The 17283-nt window shown below is 34.7% G+C and overlaps 1 protein-coding gene across 3 annotated transcripts in view; it reads right to left on the reverse strand.

Annotated features, from left to right (window-relative positions):
- Window positions 1–286: 286 nt before the first annotated feature.
- The window catches only part of ITCH (itchy E3 ubiquitin protein ligase), a 120485-nt gene continuing 103488 nt past the window's right edge, over window positions 287–17283 (reverse strand). For all 3 annotated transcript variants that reach the window (XM_060123056.1, XM_060123057.1, XM_060123058.1), the window contains 6 exons: window positions 17023–17163; window positions 12352–12472; window positions 11814–11918; window positions 9778–9874; window positions 5844–5916; window positions 287–3731 (listed from right to left, as the gene is read on the reverse strand). In XM_060123056.1, coding sequence (XP_059979039.1) covers window positions 3632–3731; window positions 5844–5916; window positions 9778–9874; window positions 11814–11918; window positions 12352–12472; window positions 17023–17163 — 637 coding nt within the window. In that variant the 3' untranslated portion in view covers window positions 287–3631. The remainder of the gene's footprint in view (window positions 3732–5843; window positions 5917–9777; window positions 9875–11813; window positions 11919–12351; window positions 12473–17022; window positions 17164–17283) is intronic.

A 17283-nucleotide genomic window follows, 5' to 3' on the forward strand; every position in this document is an offset into this window, starting at 1 on the left:
GTAATTTTCTATTGAGCACCTATGGCTGGGATCCTGTCTTAGGGAAACCTTTGGTTGTCCCAGAAAAGGAGATGTCTTCATCTTGATTCTCTTCAACATAGGCACTAAATACAGTCTCACCTGAGACTTTCTAGTTTTTTTTTCTATCTACTCCACAGTACAAGACAGGCTGTAACCTGCTCACTTACAAAAGCAGAGGGGCAGAAATCTATATGACCTGTTCACATAGAAGGCTTCCCTGCAAGTGGGGAAAACCTTACTCAAGACTAAAAGAAAAGTGTGCAAATGAAGGACCAAAAAGTTTAATTGTAAACAGTCTTACAACTTTTAGGGAAATGCAAGTGAGGCAGCCCCCTGCAGGACCTTTATAAGAGCACTTCACTCCTTGTGGTATTTGTAAAGTTACCTGAGTGTTTGAAATTACAGTTCATGAAAACAAAGGAACTCCAATACAGTAATATACAATCCAGTGCTGCCATTCCATTTTTGGTTAATGAAAGCATAGCATATATACAAATAATTTTGTAAATAACTCTAAAAGAAAAACAAAAAAATGAGGGGGGCTGGAGATGCCAATAATATTAAATAGAAGTAGTTAACCTAAAGGAGTTTAAAAGGATGGAGTTACATCCAAAACAAGGAGGGATATAAAAATAGAGAAATCTAATTCCATGAGTCATCCCTAATAACATTTCAGATTATTAACCAGGTAAATAAAAAGTAGCAGAGAGAGTTTGACTGAAATAGTTCATTTAGGATGAGACCTCTTTGGGCAGGTGAGTCATGTTTCACTAAAATTTCAGATGAATTGACATTGGTATGTCAATCTCCTGATGAAAAACTAGTACCTGAATTTTAAATAGAATTATTGTAAGTCTTATGAAATTACATTCTTCTGCACTCTGATATAAGATCATAAAAGACAGAGCAGTAATTCATTATTATGAGCTGCTGGACCAGTTTTAAATCACTCTATTTGATGAAACAAGTGAGGTCCTTCCCTCCAGACCCAGATTATGTGAAATGCTGCATTCCCCAGCCTCCCAAAAGAGCAGAAGAATAAGGCAATTGCTCATTTTACTTTGTTTTTATTTCAACATAACATGCAGTAAAAAAATTAACAGTATTTATTAGCATTTACAATGCTTACAAAGAAAAATGGACTCTAAAAGCAATTTAGTTCAGATTTAAGAAATCGCTCTAATTAAACACTTACAATAAATCTATTTCCAAATGATCAATTTGGACCAAAATTTAAGATAGTATTTGGTAGATATTTATGTCTGCTGTCTATTTGCAGTATTTTTATATAACCTCTGATTCTTGGGATATCCAGCCCCCATTTTCCTAACACAGCAGGGAAAGACATATACATGTGGCCATTTAAATTAAAGGAAGAAATGGAGTAAGGGAGATCCCAGGCTGCAAAAATATATACAAGCATTTACCTTTTCCAGAACTAAACGTTTCTTCCATAAAAATATTAAATAGCCAAGCCCTATAGAACTAGGGCCAGGACTACTTCAAATATAACTATTCTGTATTTTAAAAATATAGGGCAGAAAGCCTTTTGGATGATATTTATACATTTTTGAACAATATTTCTAGGTCCCTAAATGAATCATCAAGCATTATGTAGAACAAAAAAAGTCTACTTTCTTACATTATCTCTTAATTTAATCTCATAAATCTCTAGTAAATATTGTAGGTAACTACATTTCAATGTGAGCATTCACCTCAATAGGAAGTCTTTATAGAAGGCTTAATCTCCATAGCCATATATTACCAAAATTCAGACTTATGTAACAAATGGGTAGTTGGCAGACATTCGCTCTGTAAGACAAAGCAAGAGTTTTTTGCCCCCTACCAACAAAAAGGCAGAGTCACTACTTTGAAAACAACTAGGGCTTAGAGACTGTACTACATTTCCTAGAGTAAGTAGAATAAAATCAAAATAAAGATAGGATTGGGGGGAGCCCCATCTCTCCCTTTACACTAACAATTTCTGGATGAGGCAACCCTTTCACTCACGTAAGTATGCTTTATGATGGCAGTGTTTTAGAGTACAGATACACAAGTTGCAAAGTGTTTTTGTTGTTTTTCCAAGATGTAAAAGGAAGAGTAGTTAGGGACAAAAACCCCCATTTTCTTTCCATATACGAGAGGGGTTTGCTATTCTCTGCTGATTTTTGGCTCAATGCTATTTGTTCATGCTATGGTACTGAAACCTGCCAAAGTCCCTATCTCATGAGTTATGAGGCTGTCCTCAGGGTTCAGCTATGATAGGCACTCAGCTGGCTTCGGCTTCCTCCCACTGTCCATAAAGTCAAACCTCTGACAGCTGTCATCCTGACAGAGTCTAAGCAGGCTAAGTTAAAAAAGTTCCCACAGAGAAGGTCAAAGTGCATTCATTAATCAGTTACTAACAGAGCAATCTAACAGTCATGGGGAAAACCTGTTAAAATTTTTAGAGGTGAACAGAATATCCAGATCAGGACAAGGGAAAGAATGGAAATAACTACTCTAACAGGTGTCAGAGAAATTATCAACTTAAAAAGTTTTAATTCACATACAGAATACATTTCTGTGGTTACTAGAAATGTATTGTGAATAAACGTATTACTCCCTTCTTTTTAGCCAGTACCACAGCTCTCCCTCCCTAATGAAAATGTAATTTTACAGGATGTTTCATTGACCTCTACTTGGATTAGAAAGCACTCTAGTTATAACTTGAACTCCTTAGCAATAATTAAACGTAACTGAAGTTGCTGGATTATGATAAAATTATAAAGATGCAATTAATATACAGGAACATATAAAAATTGTTGATGGCCTTCAAATAATTCAGCTAAATTAATTCCAATTCTAGGTTAACTTTTATACAGACAGTGAAGGAAGCACAGTGTTAATATTGTTTGTGAAGTTTAGTATTTGCAAGGCAATTACAACAAACTTCCAAATGAAGAGAGTTATGCAGTCATTTGCAGGCTGGGACCAACTTCTCTCTGAATTCAAATTAACAAAACTACTTTGTAGAGAGATACAAGAGTCTCACATCTCTCCTTTCTAGAGATAACATCAAAATGATGCATGGATTTCATGCTCCGGAAAGGAAAAACAACAGTCAGGCCAGGCTGAAATAAGAGGGAGAGCACAAGCCAGAAGTTTGCTCACATCCCCAGAAGCTGGGCTATTTTAAACAAATACCTCTTACCATGAGGCTTAACAGGAAGATCTTACATATTTTAGTTACCAAGGGACTTCCCTGCATATTTTCAGAATCTCTAAAAGAAAAAACCCTACTCCCAAATGAGACTTCTGATACACATATACAAAATTTTTGTTAAGGAAACAATCTAGTGGAATAAGACAAGGCAGATTTCATTTTTATGTTAATTCCATGTTAAGTACGGTTTTGACTAGTCATTTGCAGATCTGAGTTCTGGAACATTGAGAAGAAATCCAGAATCACTGGGAGATAAGTCTCAACGATAACATTAATTTACTTACACTCAAGGTAACTCTCTAAACAGTCACAGTCCAATTTTACAAGATGTGCAATAGGCAAAGAAGGAAAAGGACAAACATTGCAAATAAGTTCTTGTCCTTTGGCGGTGCAAGCTCTCAGAAGTCACTCTTGTCCAAATCCTTCTGTTTCTTCAATAGCAAATAACAGCTTTTCCTTCAGTTGCTCATAGCTCTTGTAGGGTGGCAGGTCCAGGCGGTTAAAACTAAAAGTAAGAATTGTTAGCTTGAGAAAAGGAAATATACTAAGAATCATATGGGCAGTGTAACAATGGTTTTAAAGCCAGGCAAAATTAGGTTCAAATCCCAGCTCTGTCACTGGGCCCCTGAGCATGTGTTTTTTACTTTTCTGAGTCTCGGTTTTTTCTTTGGTAAAATGGGAACAACAATATTTATCTCTCGGGATAGAGTGAAGAATAAACAAGCATATATATAGCACAGTACTGGCGCTCAGCAGGTACTCAGTAAAATGTTACTCCTCTCAAGCTTTCCCATCCACCCTAATCTATATGTGGTCAGCAAACTTTTGCTGTAAAGGGCTAGACAGTAAATACTTCAGGCTTTGTGAGTCATAGGTCTCTTATCAAAAGATTTTAAGTATATCCCATTAAGAATAAAAAAGTTTTCGGCTCTAATATCTAATATGTTGGTCTGACTGAATTTCTCTGTCCTATTCTTAGCTGTGAGTTTTTAAAGGCATCTTCTAATTTTGGGCCATATTAAGAACACCTTCACAAGGTAACAGGTAGTGAATCTGCCCTAAAGCCTTGGTCCTCTGCTATATTTTTAGGATAAGGTGCAGGTAGATGTTTGGCAACAGAAGAAATAATGCTATCCACAAAGGGAAAATAAATTTACGGTTATGGAAATGAACAAATGGAAACATGGAACTTGAAAAAGTAATGAGGCTGGTTTTCATGTGTGACTGAGATAAGCTATTCACAATAATGTAATGGCACAATCTGTTCCAAGTTTAAAAAAAGGGAGAAAAGATCAAATCAAAATATATGTGTACAAGATGAATGTAAAAAAATCAATTGTATTTCGATATACTAGCAATGAATAATCTGAAATGAAATTAAGAGAACAATTCCATTTATAGTAGCTTCAAAAAGAATAAATACTTAGGAATAAATTTATCAGAAGAAATGCAGGGCTTGTGTAATGAAAACCATGAAACATTGTTGAAATAAGTTAAACACCTAAACAAATGGAAAGACACCTGATATTCATGGATCAGAAGACTTAATACTGTTAAGATGACCTTACTCCCCCAAAATGATCAAAGCAATTCACATCAAAATCCCAGCTGACCTCTTTGCAGAAATGGACAAGCTGATCTTATAATTCATATGGAAATCCAAAGAACCCAGAAGAGCAGAAACAATCTTGAAAAAGTTGGAGAATGCATACTTAACTTCAAAACTCACTGAAAAGCTGCAGTAATCAAGGCAATGTTACTGCCATTAAGGACAGACATATAGATCAATGGAATAGAATTGAGAATCCAGAAATAAACCCATGTATTTACAGTCAATTGATTTTCAACAAACATGCCAAGCTGTTATTTTTAAAAAGCCACATGTATGAAAATACAAAGGAGCAAACAATAAAACAAATAAAAAGGGTAGATAGGGAAAATAAACAAATATCCAGCAAGGTATATATATGACCACTGAAATGTCCCACAAAATAAAGTTCAACTATTGTTGACATTAGGTTGAATTCCAATATATTGTATTTAAGATTAGGGTTTGTTTTTAGTTTTGTACATTTTTGGAAATGTGGTTAAACTACATTTATAATAAGAAAATAGTATTTCTGTCACCATGTTAGAGTAGCTCTCCCTACAGCTATCTAGACTTGATTTCTTCCTCTGCCTACAGAGAAAAGTTAAGTTTTCTAAATATCACATTTCAAAAAAAAAAAATTCGGGGTGGGGGGAGGGATTGACTGTTAATGGCAACAGGGATTGTTTTGGGATGAAGGAAATACTCTAAAACTAGATTATAGTGATGGTTACTTTTCTGAAAATCTACTAAATATCACTGAATTAAAATGGGTAAGTTTTTTGTTACATAAATTATGTCTCACTAAAGCTATTAAAAATAATTCAATACCATGGGGAAAGTATTTCATTTCTAACACGTTTTAGTATATACAGGATAAATGGGAAAAAGCTATTTTCTACACTCTTTTTTCTTTTTAATTTTTCTTTTATTTTGAAGTATAATTGATTAACAATGTTGTGTTAGTTTGAGGTGTACAGCAAAGTGATTCAGTTATACACATAACTGAATCTTTCTGATTTTACTTACCAGGTATGACTTCTAGGCAACCAATTTTCTTTCCCAACTTTTTCAATGCAGAATTTCTGTGGCCCATTGCTCCCTAAAAGTGAAATCATCAACAGTTTGATAGTGCAATGGTTCTCAAATTGTTATCACCAATCCAGCTGCATCAGCATCACCAGGGAACTTGTTAAGAATCACAAATCCATAGGCCCTAACCCAAGCCTACTGAACTGAATTAAAAACTCTGGGGGTGAGGCTCAGCAACAGTGTTTTAACAAGCTTCCAGGCAATTCTGATTGAGAGCTAGAGTTTGAGAACCACATTGTTAATGTATGCCCAAGAGGAGAAAATGCACTTTTATCTAGTATTCCTTAGCCAGAAAAACAGAATGCTATAATTAACAATACCTCACATAAGAGAACACATAAAAAGCTTAATTTTAGTTTTAAACATAATGGGGAAACTACAGCTCACTGTCTTACAAAACTTGATTTAAACAGAAAATTGTTAAAACTTTAGAAAATGTAAACAACCTAGTGAATTCAATATTAACAATGCTTGTGCTTATAGGTCCTATAGGGCAGACCCTTACACACCTAACACCCCATTCTTGCCTCTCATTTACCTTGTGTTGGAGTCAGCTGTTAATGGTTATCTTTAAGCACTGGTTTTCTAAAAAGGTCACTACTGCTCCCTAAAAAGCATTTACTGGTGGTCATAAGGACTGGTATACTACTGGACTTTTAAATAAGAAGGGGCCAGGCACACTTATTGTTCTGCCATATGTAAGATAGTCATACCCAAAGAACTTTCTCATGTTCCACCTGACTAAACCCAGTACAAATATAAAGTGGTAGTACTTTTGTATCTAATCACATTGAAGTGTTTTCACAAGTAGTTATGCGAAAAGCCCAGTAACATAGGATATGGTCATTATGAAAAAGGATAGTTAAAATGATTAAATAATTAAGCATGAAATTATTAAATGGTTTATGTACTGGCACATTCTCTCAATATATTACAGCATTTCTAACCACACAGATGGAAAGTTTCGTTTAATAGTGCTAATTAGTATGTAACAGTAGAGCCTGGATTGCTTTTAATAGACTTAGAATCAAATATTAACATAGCAGAGAGGGACTTCCCTGGTGGTGCAGTGGTTAAGAATCCGCCTGCCAATGCAGGGGAGATGGATTCGAGCCCTGGTCCGGGAAGATACCACATGCCGTGGAGCAACTAAGCCCTGCACCACAACTACTGAGCCTGGGCTCTAGAGCCCGCAAAGTACAACTACTTGGCCCACGTGCCACAACTACTGAAGCCCATGTGCCTAGATCTAGGGCCCGTGCTCCACAAGAGAAGCCACTGCAATGAGAAGCCCATGCACCTGAACGAAGAGTAGCCCCTGCTCACTGCAACTACAGAAAGCCTGCACACAGCAAGGAAGACCCAACGCAGACAAAAATAAAAATTTTTTAAATAAAATAGCAGAGAAATATGAAATGAAGGATTTTAGTGAATTTCATTGATAAAGGCTATTTTACAAATATGTCATATTATCAATACTATTACCCTGGATGCTTTCTAAAGTTTTATGGAATTGTAAGACATCATGTTGTAAACATTATATAATGAAGTTAATTTCAGGTTGCCTGTTGTTTTCAATCTTACTCTGACACTGTCCCTAAACGAAACAACTTCCAGATAGACTCTTGCACCTCTTTTCCTATTTTTCAGCCTATTTCAACTTTAAAAAGGTCTCTGAAGCTTTTGTACATATCAGAGCCTTGGCCTATACTGGAATTTCGTGATTAGACACTACACTTTAAAATAAGATCTACCTCATTTTTCTCTACTTTGATCAGCTATAATTTATTCTGGCAGGTATATCATCCCTAATTCACTTAGATTATTTCCCTCTTTTTCTTATATTTATTTGTCTATTTATTATTTCTTACCTTTTCTATCTGTTCTTTCATATTCCAGTGATTCTTATACAGAAGGGCTTCTGACCTCTTAAGCCCAAATCTTTTCTTCTAAATAGGAACAACATTTTGTGTCTTCTAATAGAGTTTTTCCCAAACATACATGTATTGAAATAAATATTATTTCTTTATAAATAATTTTTTAAAACTTTCTTCTTTATATTACAGTTAGTGTTATGTATCTGTATTTTTTGGAGATTGTAGATACGTTATTTCACATCTACCAACTTCATTCCGTGAGGATATTATAAATATGTTAAAAAAAATGGGATATTAGATCTGATAAGGTCAAGAACCACCAGATTAAATTGTTATATACATCACTCTTACAATTTTCTTTTCCTACATTGGGTGGATGAAAGGTTAAACCAATGTCCTCTAAAATTTGATGAACCACAATCTCACTGTCTGTCTTCCACAGGTATCCTTTTGTGTTGCTTTAGACTGCTCCATCCAACCCCAAATATTATTCCCAAGAGAAGACCTAGTTCTTGTTTTTTTAATAATCAGACTTCCAGTTTATACTGAGAAGCTTGTACCAGTTTTTTCTTCATTTTGGTCACTATTCCTTACCTCTCCAACCGCCAACATGGTTTCTTTTTCAAACTACAGAGCATTCTCAAAGGACTTACAAATTATCCTTTTTGAGACTTCTTTCTCTGTAGCACTAGATAAAAACTTCCCTTCTATATTGCTTCGGAGAGACTAAAATATTTATTCTCTGGCCTCTCCTTTAAGTCTGTCTCTAGGCTAGTTATGTCTCACCCCTAAATGTTTCTAAGCATCAGCTCTCTACTCTTCTCTGTATTCTATTTCTGCATAAGCCCATCCATTCTCACAGCTTCAAATGTCACTGCTTCATTGCTCTTATGAGTCTACTTTCTCTCTCTACTGTTACCTCTAAACTCGTGCTTTAACAACACCTGTAAAACTGTCCCCTCACTGAGATTTTCTACTTGGTTGCCTGACAGTCACCTTAAACTCAGCAGATTCTTTACACTTCACAACTTCTCCATGTTTCATAACATGGTAAACATTCTTCCTTTATGTTTCGTTTTCTAATCAAGTCCTATTTCTACCTTTGGAACTTCTCTAGCATTTCTCTCTTCTTTTCCATCCCTATTTTATCTCCTAAGATCAGGTTCTTATCATTGCTCTAATCATTCTTCCTATTTCCAGCTTCCATCTGCATGCTATACCTTACTATCAAATCTTCCTAAAAGGCAGCTTCAGCAAGTTCACCTGTCTTCAACAAGTTCCCATAGCTTCCAAAACCCTAAGTGATGTCCAAATTCTTTTGGTCTGGCTTTTAAAGTCTTGAACTGGTTCCACACACTATATCCAGAACTGCCTATTTAATTCTTTAATTCTGACTCTCTCTTCTCCAGCTGAAACAGACTTAGGGATCACAACTTCTATCCTCTTATGGTACTTGCATAGTGTTGGTGTTAAAGAAAGACTTGAATTTACTTATTTAGTCACAAAATAAATATTCTTAAGGTCATTCATTTCAAAATAACATACAATTTAATCAGTGACTATTATGTGACAGGCACTGTACTAGGCACTAGAAATAAAAAGATGAAGATATGGATCTATATCTCAAGGAGCTCCAGGTATAACAGGGAAGAGTGGTAAACAAGTCATTAAAATATAATACAAACAATAGTAGTGTCTCTCATAGGAGACACTGAAATGTTTGCCATATGACTGAATGAGGAAACATCTACATATATAGAAGACCATTATCCTACCATTAAAAGACCATTAAAATGTGGGGTCTAGCCTAAGAGTTAAAAACTTCTAGAGGTAAGGATTACAAAGTGATTTAAAAGCTGATACAAATCCAGGTTAACTGTGTCTAGTTAAGAAAATATACTTGTCTTTGTTATTTGATACACTGTATACACATTAATATAACAGCAGTGTGATAAACAATTTTCTGTATAGGAAAAGTGATCCTGTTGACATACCCATGAGGTCAGCAAATCCGCCAACTGGCAATCGGCAGGTTCCAGTAACAAACTGCAAAAGTCTCATTCTCTTCTCATTATCGATTTCTTTAACAAACTGTTAAAAGCACATTTAAAGAGATACATAGGTCATATGTGACGTTCAGAATACTAAACAAGAAAGAAAAAAATCATTTCAAATCTTAACCAAACTCCCAGTGTCAGATGCACTGGAAAATGACTGAATCCACCACTGTGGATGGTAGAGCTTCTCCATGTTTGTCAAAAGCCCTACCAACCTTCCCCTATACCAATCCTAGTACCACATCCTTATAGGGAAACAGAAAAAGAAGAGTGCCCTGGGCCCAAGAGCTCCTTACTCATGCAGTCTCAAGATCAGCTCTTCTAGAGCACCCTTCCTTTTCCCTCTAGATCTGCCTGTCCTATAGAAATTCATGTGGTTACGAAGGACAAAGAGATTGAGTCAGAACAGACTTTTTGGTTTCATGAACAAACGAAATCAAGCTCACAAATTCTGACCAAGATATATCCCAGTAATGTTCTTCTCTCAGTGTTCTTTATGTTTTGGTGTAGCTATGTGTTGCCAGAATTATGTGGCTTTTAACTCCTACAATTCTGACTCAAAACATTAAGTGTCTAGAGAATTCTTTCTAGCCTGTAGCACAAGAATTTTGTCTCAGCCAATGATTTTTTTGTAAAGAATTTTTATCCTACTGTACTAATTGTATTTGTCACAGAAGCCCAGTCACCTCAGCTTCTTATTAATTTCTTTACATAAATTTCTTTACATAATTAGAAGGCATTAAAAAAATTTTTTACTGTGGTTAAATATACATTAACATAAAAATTTACCATTTTAAGTGTACAATTCAATGGCATTAAGTACATTCACACTGTTGTGTAACCATCACCACTATTTACAGAACTTTCTTATTATATCAAACAAAAACTCATTTCATTAAACTTATCTCCTTGCTTCTGCCTCCCTTCTCCCCAGTCCCTGGTAGCCTTTATTCTACTTTCTGTCTCTACAAATTTGCTTATTCTAGATACCTCATATGAGTGGAATCATACAATATTTGTCCTTTTGTGCCTGGCTGATATCACTTAGTATAATATCCTTAAGGTTCATCCATGTTGTATCCTATGTCAGAATTCCCTTTCTTCTTAAGGTTGGACAATATTCCACTGTATGTATGTGTGTGTGTATATATATATATATATATATATATATACACACCACATTTGGTTTATCCAATCATCTCTTGATAGACATTTTAGATTGCTTCCACCTTTTGGCTAATGTGAATAATGCTGATATGAACATAGTTATACAAGTTTCTGTTTGAGTCCCTGCTTTCAATTCTTTTGGGTATACCTAGGAGTAGAATTGCTAGACCATATTAATTCTATGTTTAACGTTTTGAGGAACCACCAAACTGTTTTCCACAGTGGTGTACCATTTTATATTGCCAGCAGCAACGCAAGAGAGTTCCAATTTCTCCACATCCGTACCAAGGATGATTATTTCTTTTTTTTTTTTTTATAATAGCCACCTTTTAATGGGTATATGTCTCACTGTGGTTTTGATTTGCACTTCTCTAATGATTAGTGATGCTGAGCAACTTTTCATGTGCTTATAGCAGAAATTTTGTGAAGAGACACCATTATGATTCCAAACCAAGGCTCTCCCTTAAGTTACACCTTCTAAACATTAAATAATTCTTAATGAGCTATGAATGATGAAAACCATACTTCAGATAGTTCTACAAAATTCCAAAAGCATTTAGATCAAATGCAGGGGAATATTATTATCTGGGGTTGTCTTATACTCTGGGCAACGGTGCAAGGTGTGTGTTGCTTACCTGGCAATAGTGAAAGAATGCTGTTATAATCGGTATTCATTTATTGTAATGCATAGAATGGAATGAGGATCCTTAACATACTGGTACACTTTTTCTGTGACTCATTTCCATATGTGGTAAGCAATTTCTACAAAAATTACGGTATTCCAAAAGAAAGAAACTGAGACAAACCTGCCAAAACCACATGATTTGTTTGCTTGTCCTAGTGTAATGACGGTAGATGGCATGTCTTTGCCAGTCATTCAAATCAATCTCTTGCATTCCACATAAAAGAACCTTTAGGGATGAAAAAGACAAATGGTTTCTTTAGGTAACTGTACAACCTATATAAAAATGCTAGACATAGTTAAGACTAGTATTAAACAACTTTCAAAAATTTAATCAGGAGGCTTTGGCTTATAAACTGTGTATCAAGAATTTTATCTATATTATTTGTAAAAGCTGAGTTTCCATGATTGGTGTCATATATACACATATTCAGGTATATAAGTCACTCACTGGATAGAGGTTCTAATACTTTTCTTTTTTTGGTAACACTTTATATATTTGGATAAATTATGGACTTCTTTTAACCTCTGGGGATGCTTCAGAAACATACTGCCAGAATAAAAAATACTTTTGCCATTGGAAAGATGGTAAAGTGAGTTGAAAACAGGCACCTGAAGGCATTATTTACCAGCATGCTGCAGAGGAAAGAACAACTCATTACCTCTAATTCCTTTGCATCAAAGTACTGCAAATACTGCTGGGGAAGAATTTCATTAAAGCCCTCAAAGAAAGCTTGTGTCTGTTCTTCAACACCACGAGACAACCTCCATTCAGCTACCATTCTGGTAAATAAATATAAAAAAAACTATGAGGAAGTTTAGATTTTACCTTTAAATTCTGAGTGTAAAAATAATTTTTAAAAACTTTATTATGAAAAGTGTCAAATATATATATAAGTAAAATAAATGAACCCTATGTACAGACCTCTCAGCTTCAATACCAATCTTATTTCATTATGCCCCTATCCACCCTAGATAGCATATAATTTCATTTTAAACAAACATTTCAGTATATATTTCTATAAGATGAGGTCTCTTTTAATTTTATTTTAATTTGCATAATTTATTATGCAAAATCTCTGTAACTCAAGGTTAGTTCATCATTAACTAAGGTCTTAACCTCAAATATGCGCAATGCTATGCTCAATGCTGGGGGAGATTCAGGAGTATAAGCTATTCCTTTCTTGAAGCAGCTTAAAGTTTTTTTCTTTTTTTTTTTACATCTTTATTGGAGTATAATTGCTTTACAATGTTGTGTTAGTTTCTGCTGTACAACTAAGTGAATCAGCTATATGTATGCATATATCCCCATATTCCCTACCTTTTAAGCCTCCCTCCCACCCTCCACCCTCAGTATCCCACCCCGCTAGGTCATCACAGAGCATCTAGCTGATCTCCCTGTGCTATGCAGCAGCTTCCCACTAGCCATCCATTTTAAGTTTGGCAGTGTATATATGTCACTGCTACTCTCTCACTTCGTCCCAGCTTCCCCTTCCCCCACTGTGTCCTCAAGTCCATTCTCTACGTCTGCGTCTTTATTTTTTTATGTTTTTTAAAAACGTAACTACAATTCTATCATCACACCAAAAAAGTGAGCAATAATTCCTTTATATCAAATATTCAGTGCTCAAATTCTACTGACTGACTCAAATTTTTGGACATATTGATTGAATCAGATTAGATTTTCTTCTAATCTTCATCTACATAGATACATATTAACAGAGTTAAAATCACATCAAATACAAACTTTGTTTTATTACAGAATATTTTTAACAATTTTAACAAGCAAACAAACATGTATTTTAGGCATTTGATTACTTCATGACAATTTCAGACAACCAAAGTCCTAAAGTTTATTAAAACTCTGAAATTTTGGAAAATGGCAGTGTAGGTTGTATTGGACTAATCTTCCGGGTGATTATAATGATAAACACTGGGCAAATTACAGAAAACAAATGCCTGAAGGCATCAGAGAGAAACCAAAGGCAGGCAGAAACTGGTGGGGACAAGATTCTTGAAGGAAGCTGGCACACTGGAGCAGAGCCGCATTTACTAGGCTTTTCCTTTGAGGGCACTTCCCAGTTTACAAAGAGCACAGGGAAATGAAACTCAAACTAAAAGCAACAGTATTATTGGGCTGAGGAGACATGAGGTTGGGAGCTTAAAGCTGCCAAAGCAGCTACAGAAAAACCCCTAGAAGAAAGAAGACAAAGAAAAGGAGCTCCCAAATCTGCACAGAAACACACTTCAACTCCTTAGCTCACTCCTAAATACACATGTCTAGGACGATGAAACTCCAAGGAACCCTGTGCAATGAACAAATGGAAAGCCAAAGATCCAACCAGAAATTTCAGCAGCCACCTAGGGCTGTAGAGACAGAATTTAAGCTTAATTCTCACAAGGTAATGGTAAAACACCTTGGGCTTTCCATTGTAAGGACTATGAACCATGTTCTAGGAATAAACATTATGTTTTAGGATTAAAAGCAAAATGGAAGTAGACTAGCTCTAGCAAGCTTCCACACAATCAATGTGATCTGTCCTTAATTTAACTGCCTGTCAAAACAAAACTCAATATTTTTCAAAGGGGGGAAAAAAAGAACTCAGAGTCTCTACCCTGTATCATCCACAATAAAAAATGACTACCTAGGCAAAGAAGCAGGAAAATGTGACCCATAAGAGAAAAAAAATCCATAGAATAAGGCCAACTGATAGCCCAATGCTGAAGTTAGTAAATACTTTCTAAAAGCTATTAAAAATGTATTAAATAATTTATAGGACAAGATGGACAAAATATATGAAGAGATAAAGATTCTCAACACAGAAACTCTTGAAAGAAGCAAATGGAAATGAAAGAATATCTGAATATCTGAAATGAAAATTTAATTGGATGAACTTAAAAGCAGTGAATTCAAACGCAGATCAATCAAAATGGCCCAAACTGAAGCACAGAGAAAATGAAAAAAATATAAACAGCTTCTGGGATGATATCAAAGGTTAAATATACATGTATCCAAAGTCTCTGAAGTATGAAAGAGGGAATGAAGCAAAAGGAACATCTACAGAGAAAAAGCACAAAAATTTTCCATAACTGCTGAAATGGCATCAATCAGGAGAACATAAAAGCGCATATATACGAGGCAAAATGCTAAAAAACCTTTAGAAAATCTTTTAAAAGCCACAGAGAAAAACATACATTTCATCCAGAAAACAACAGAAATAGTGGCTCACATCATCAAAAATAGAAGACAATAACGGAATGACATTATTGAAAGAAAGTGTTTAAAAAAAAGAGAGAAAAAAAACCCCTATAAACCTAGAATTCTAAATCTAGTGAACATATCCTTCATAACTGAAGATGACATACAGATGTTTTTGGATAAAAGCTGAGAGAATTTATTGCCAGCAGGCACACACTAACAGAAATGGTGAAGGAAGTTTTTAAGGCTGAGAAATGATCCCAGATGGAAAAAATGGATCTGCAGAAAGAAATGAAGAGAACCAGAAATAGTAACGTGAGTAAATATAAAAGACTATTATTCCCTAATTTCTTTTAAAATCTATTGATTGCTTAAAGCAAGAATATAGTATTATGGGGTTATAAACATAAGAAATAAAATAACAATAGCACAAATGGCTGAAATGAGATAAACAGAATTATACTATTATGAGCCTCTTATAATGTACAAGTAGTATATTAATTATAAATTATGTTACATATATTAATGTATTAGCATAATATTAATTAAAGGTGATAAGTTAAGGATGCATATATTCATTAGAGCAGTCACTAAACTTTAAAGAGGTATACAGCTAAGAAAAAACCAAAGATATATAAAAAGAAAACTAGAAATTATTAATACAAAAGAGGACAGGAAAGGAGGAACAAAAGAAATTGGGAAATAGAAGAAACAAATAGCAAGGTGGCAGGCTTAAGTCCAATCATATCAGTAATAACATTAAATTTAAATGTATCAATTGCAACTAAAAGTAATAATTATCAGAATGGATAAAAGTAGTAAGACCTAAGAATATGCTGCTTTTAAGAAACATACTTTAAACAGAAAGACAAAGGATTGAAAATAAAGGATGGAGGAAAATATACCATGCAAATATTAATCACAAGAAATGTGGAGAGGATATGTTAATATTTAAAAAGTAGAAAAGCAGGCAAGAGATCCAGAAACTGGAACTCAAGAATCAGCAGCTATGTGAAATCTCACCCCTATCTGACTGAACTGGTGTTGAGAATATGTCAGTGAACTAATAACTCGAGGCTAAAAGTGTGAACTAATGCAAAGCATAAGAGACTACACTAAGAAAACCATCTTTTTACTTAAAAATTTCACCTGATCTTCAAATATTCCCCACAAAAATATCTGCATATAAATTTGAGATTCTTTTCAATGCCATGATGTTACATGGCATAGTAGTTACAGAATTGGTATTTAAGAAAGTGATCCAGCACTGCTTCTAGCCTTAAAACTCCCACTTCTGGAGAAAAACTTAAAGTTTTATATGACCAAAATTCTTTTCTATTACTTTATAAATCTTCATATTTCTGGTTAAATTGAAATATATCAGAAAGGGAGGCATTAAACTCATTAGCATCCACTAGACTAATTCTTTGTAAGGTTTACAGTTTGAATTAACCTGCAGGATAGTCAGTCCCTCTACCTTGCTGCCTCCACAAGAATCTGTCCTCTCATGGGCTTTGCTGCCAGACTCGTTAAAAAGAAATTTAGACTGTCTACTGAATTTAGTCCTTAATTTCTTGTAATCTGGCCTCTATACCTACCATTGGGCTATAGTTCTAACTGTTCTCTTAAGGGTTATCATAACTTATTAGCCACAACATCTTCTAAAGATTCTTCATTTTCCTTGGCTTCTGAAATGCAGGACATGGCAAATGGGCTACCAATTCTGAGCTGCCTGACAGCATCACACACCATGGCAACTCTTATTTACGATTCGTGACTTGTGCTTTCCAGCCTCTGTAACTCTGCATATAACTTTTGCTCTTATTTCTACATAACTGAATCCTTCCCAACCATCAAGGCTCAAATTAAATACCATCAGATTCTTGCTCCATGATTATAGCTAGATGAAAGGATGTCTCCCATAGCACTTTTCTTCTTCCTCTCTCAATGTACTTACAAGGTATGACGTGGTGTATTGCATCCTTAATAATACATGAGTTCTCATAATAATTAGTATAAAGGCAAATATTATTTTTTGAAATACTGTCCACTATTATTACTAAGCAATTATCAACATACTATACAGTCCAACAGAAAGGCTAAAAACTATGTCAAAAGGAGCATTCTCTCTTACCTGATATATTCCTCTTTATTTTCTTCTGTTACAAGAATATTGCCACCATTGGGTTTCAAATCATGACTCTTGATTTCACCTAAAATTTCTTTATCGACGGAAAAATACATTTCCAAACCACATTCCTCAATATTGTTTTCTCTGCCCAAATGAAAGTTAACACTGTTACACTGATTCAGTCATGTAAGAGTTTTTTTTTTTAACTAAAGGACTATGTTCTTAAATAACTATTGTTAAACTGTAACATTGGAATTAACAACA

The sequence above is a fragment of the Lagenorhynchus albirostris genome, chromosome 15, assembly GCF_949774975.1.
Source record: "Lagenorhynchus albirostris chromosome 15, mLagAlb1.1, whole genome shotgun sequence".
Lineage (NCBI taxonomy): Eukaryota > Metazoa > Chordata > Mammalia > Artiodactyla > Delphinidae > Lagenorhynchus > Lagenorhynchus albirostris.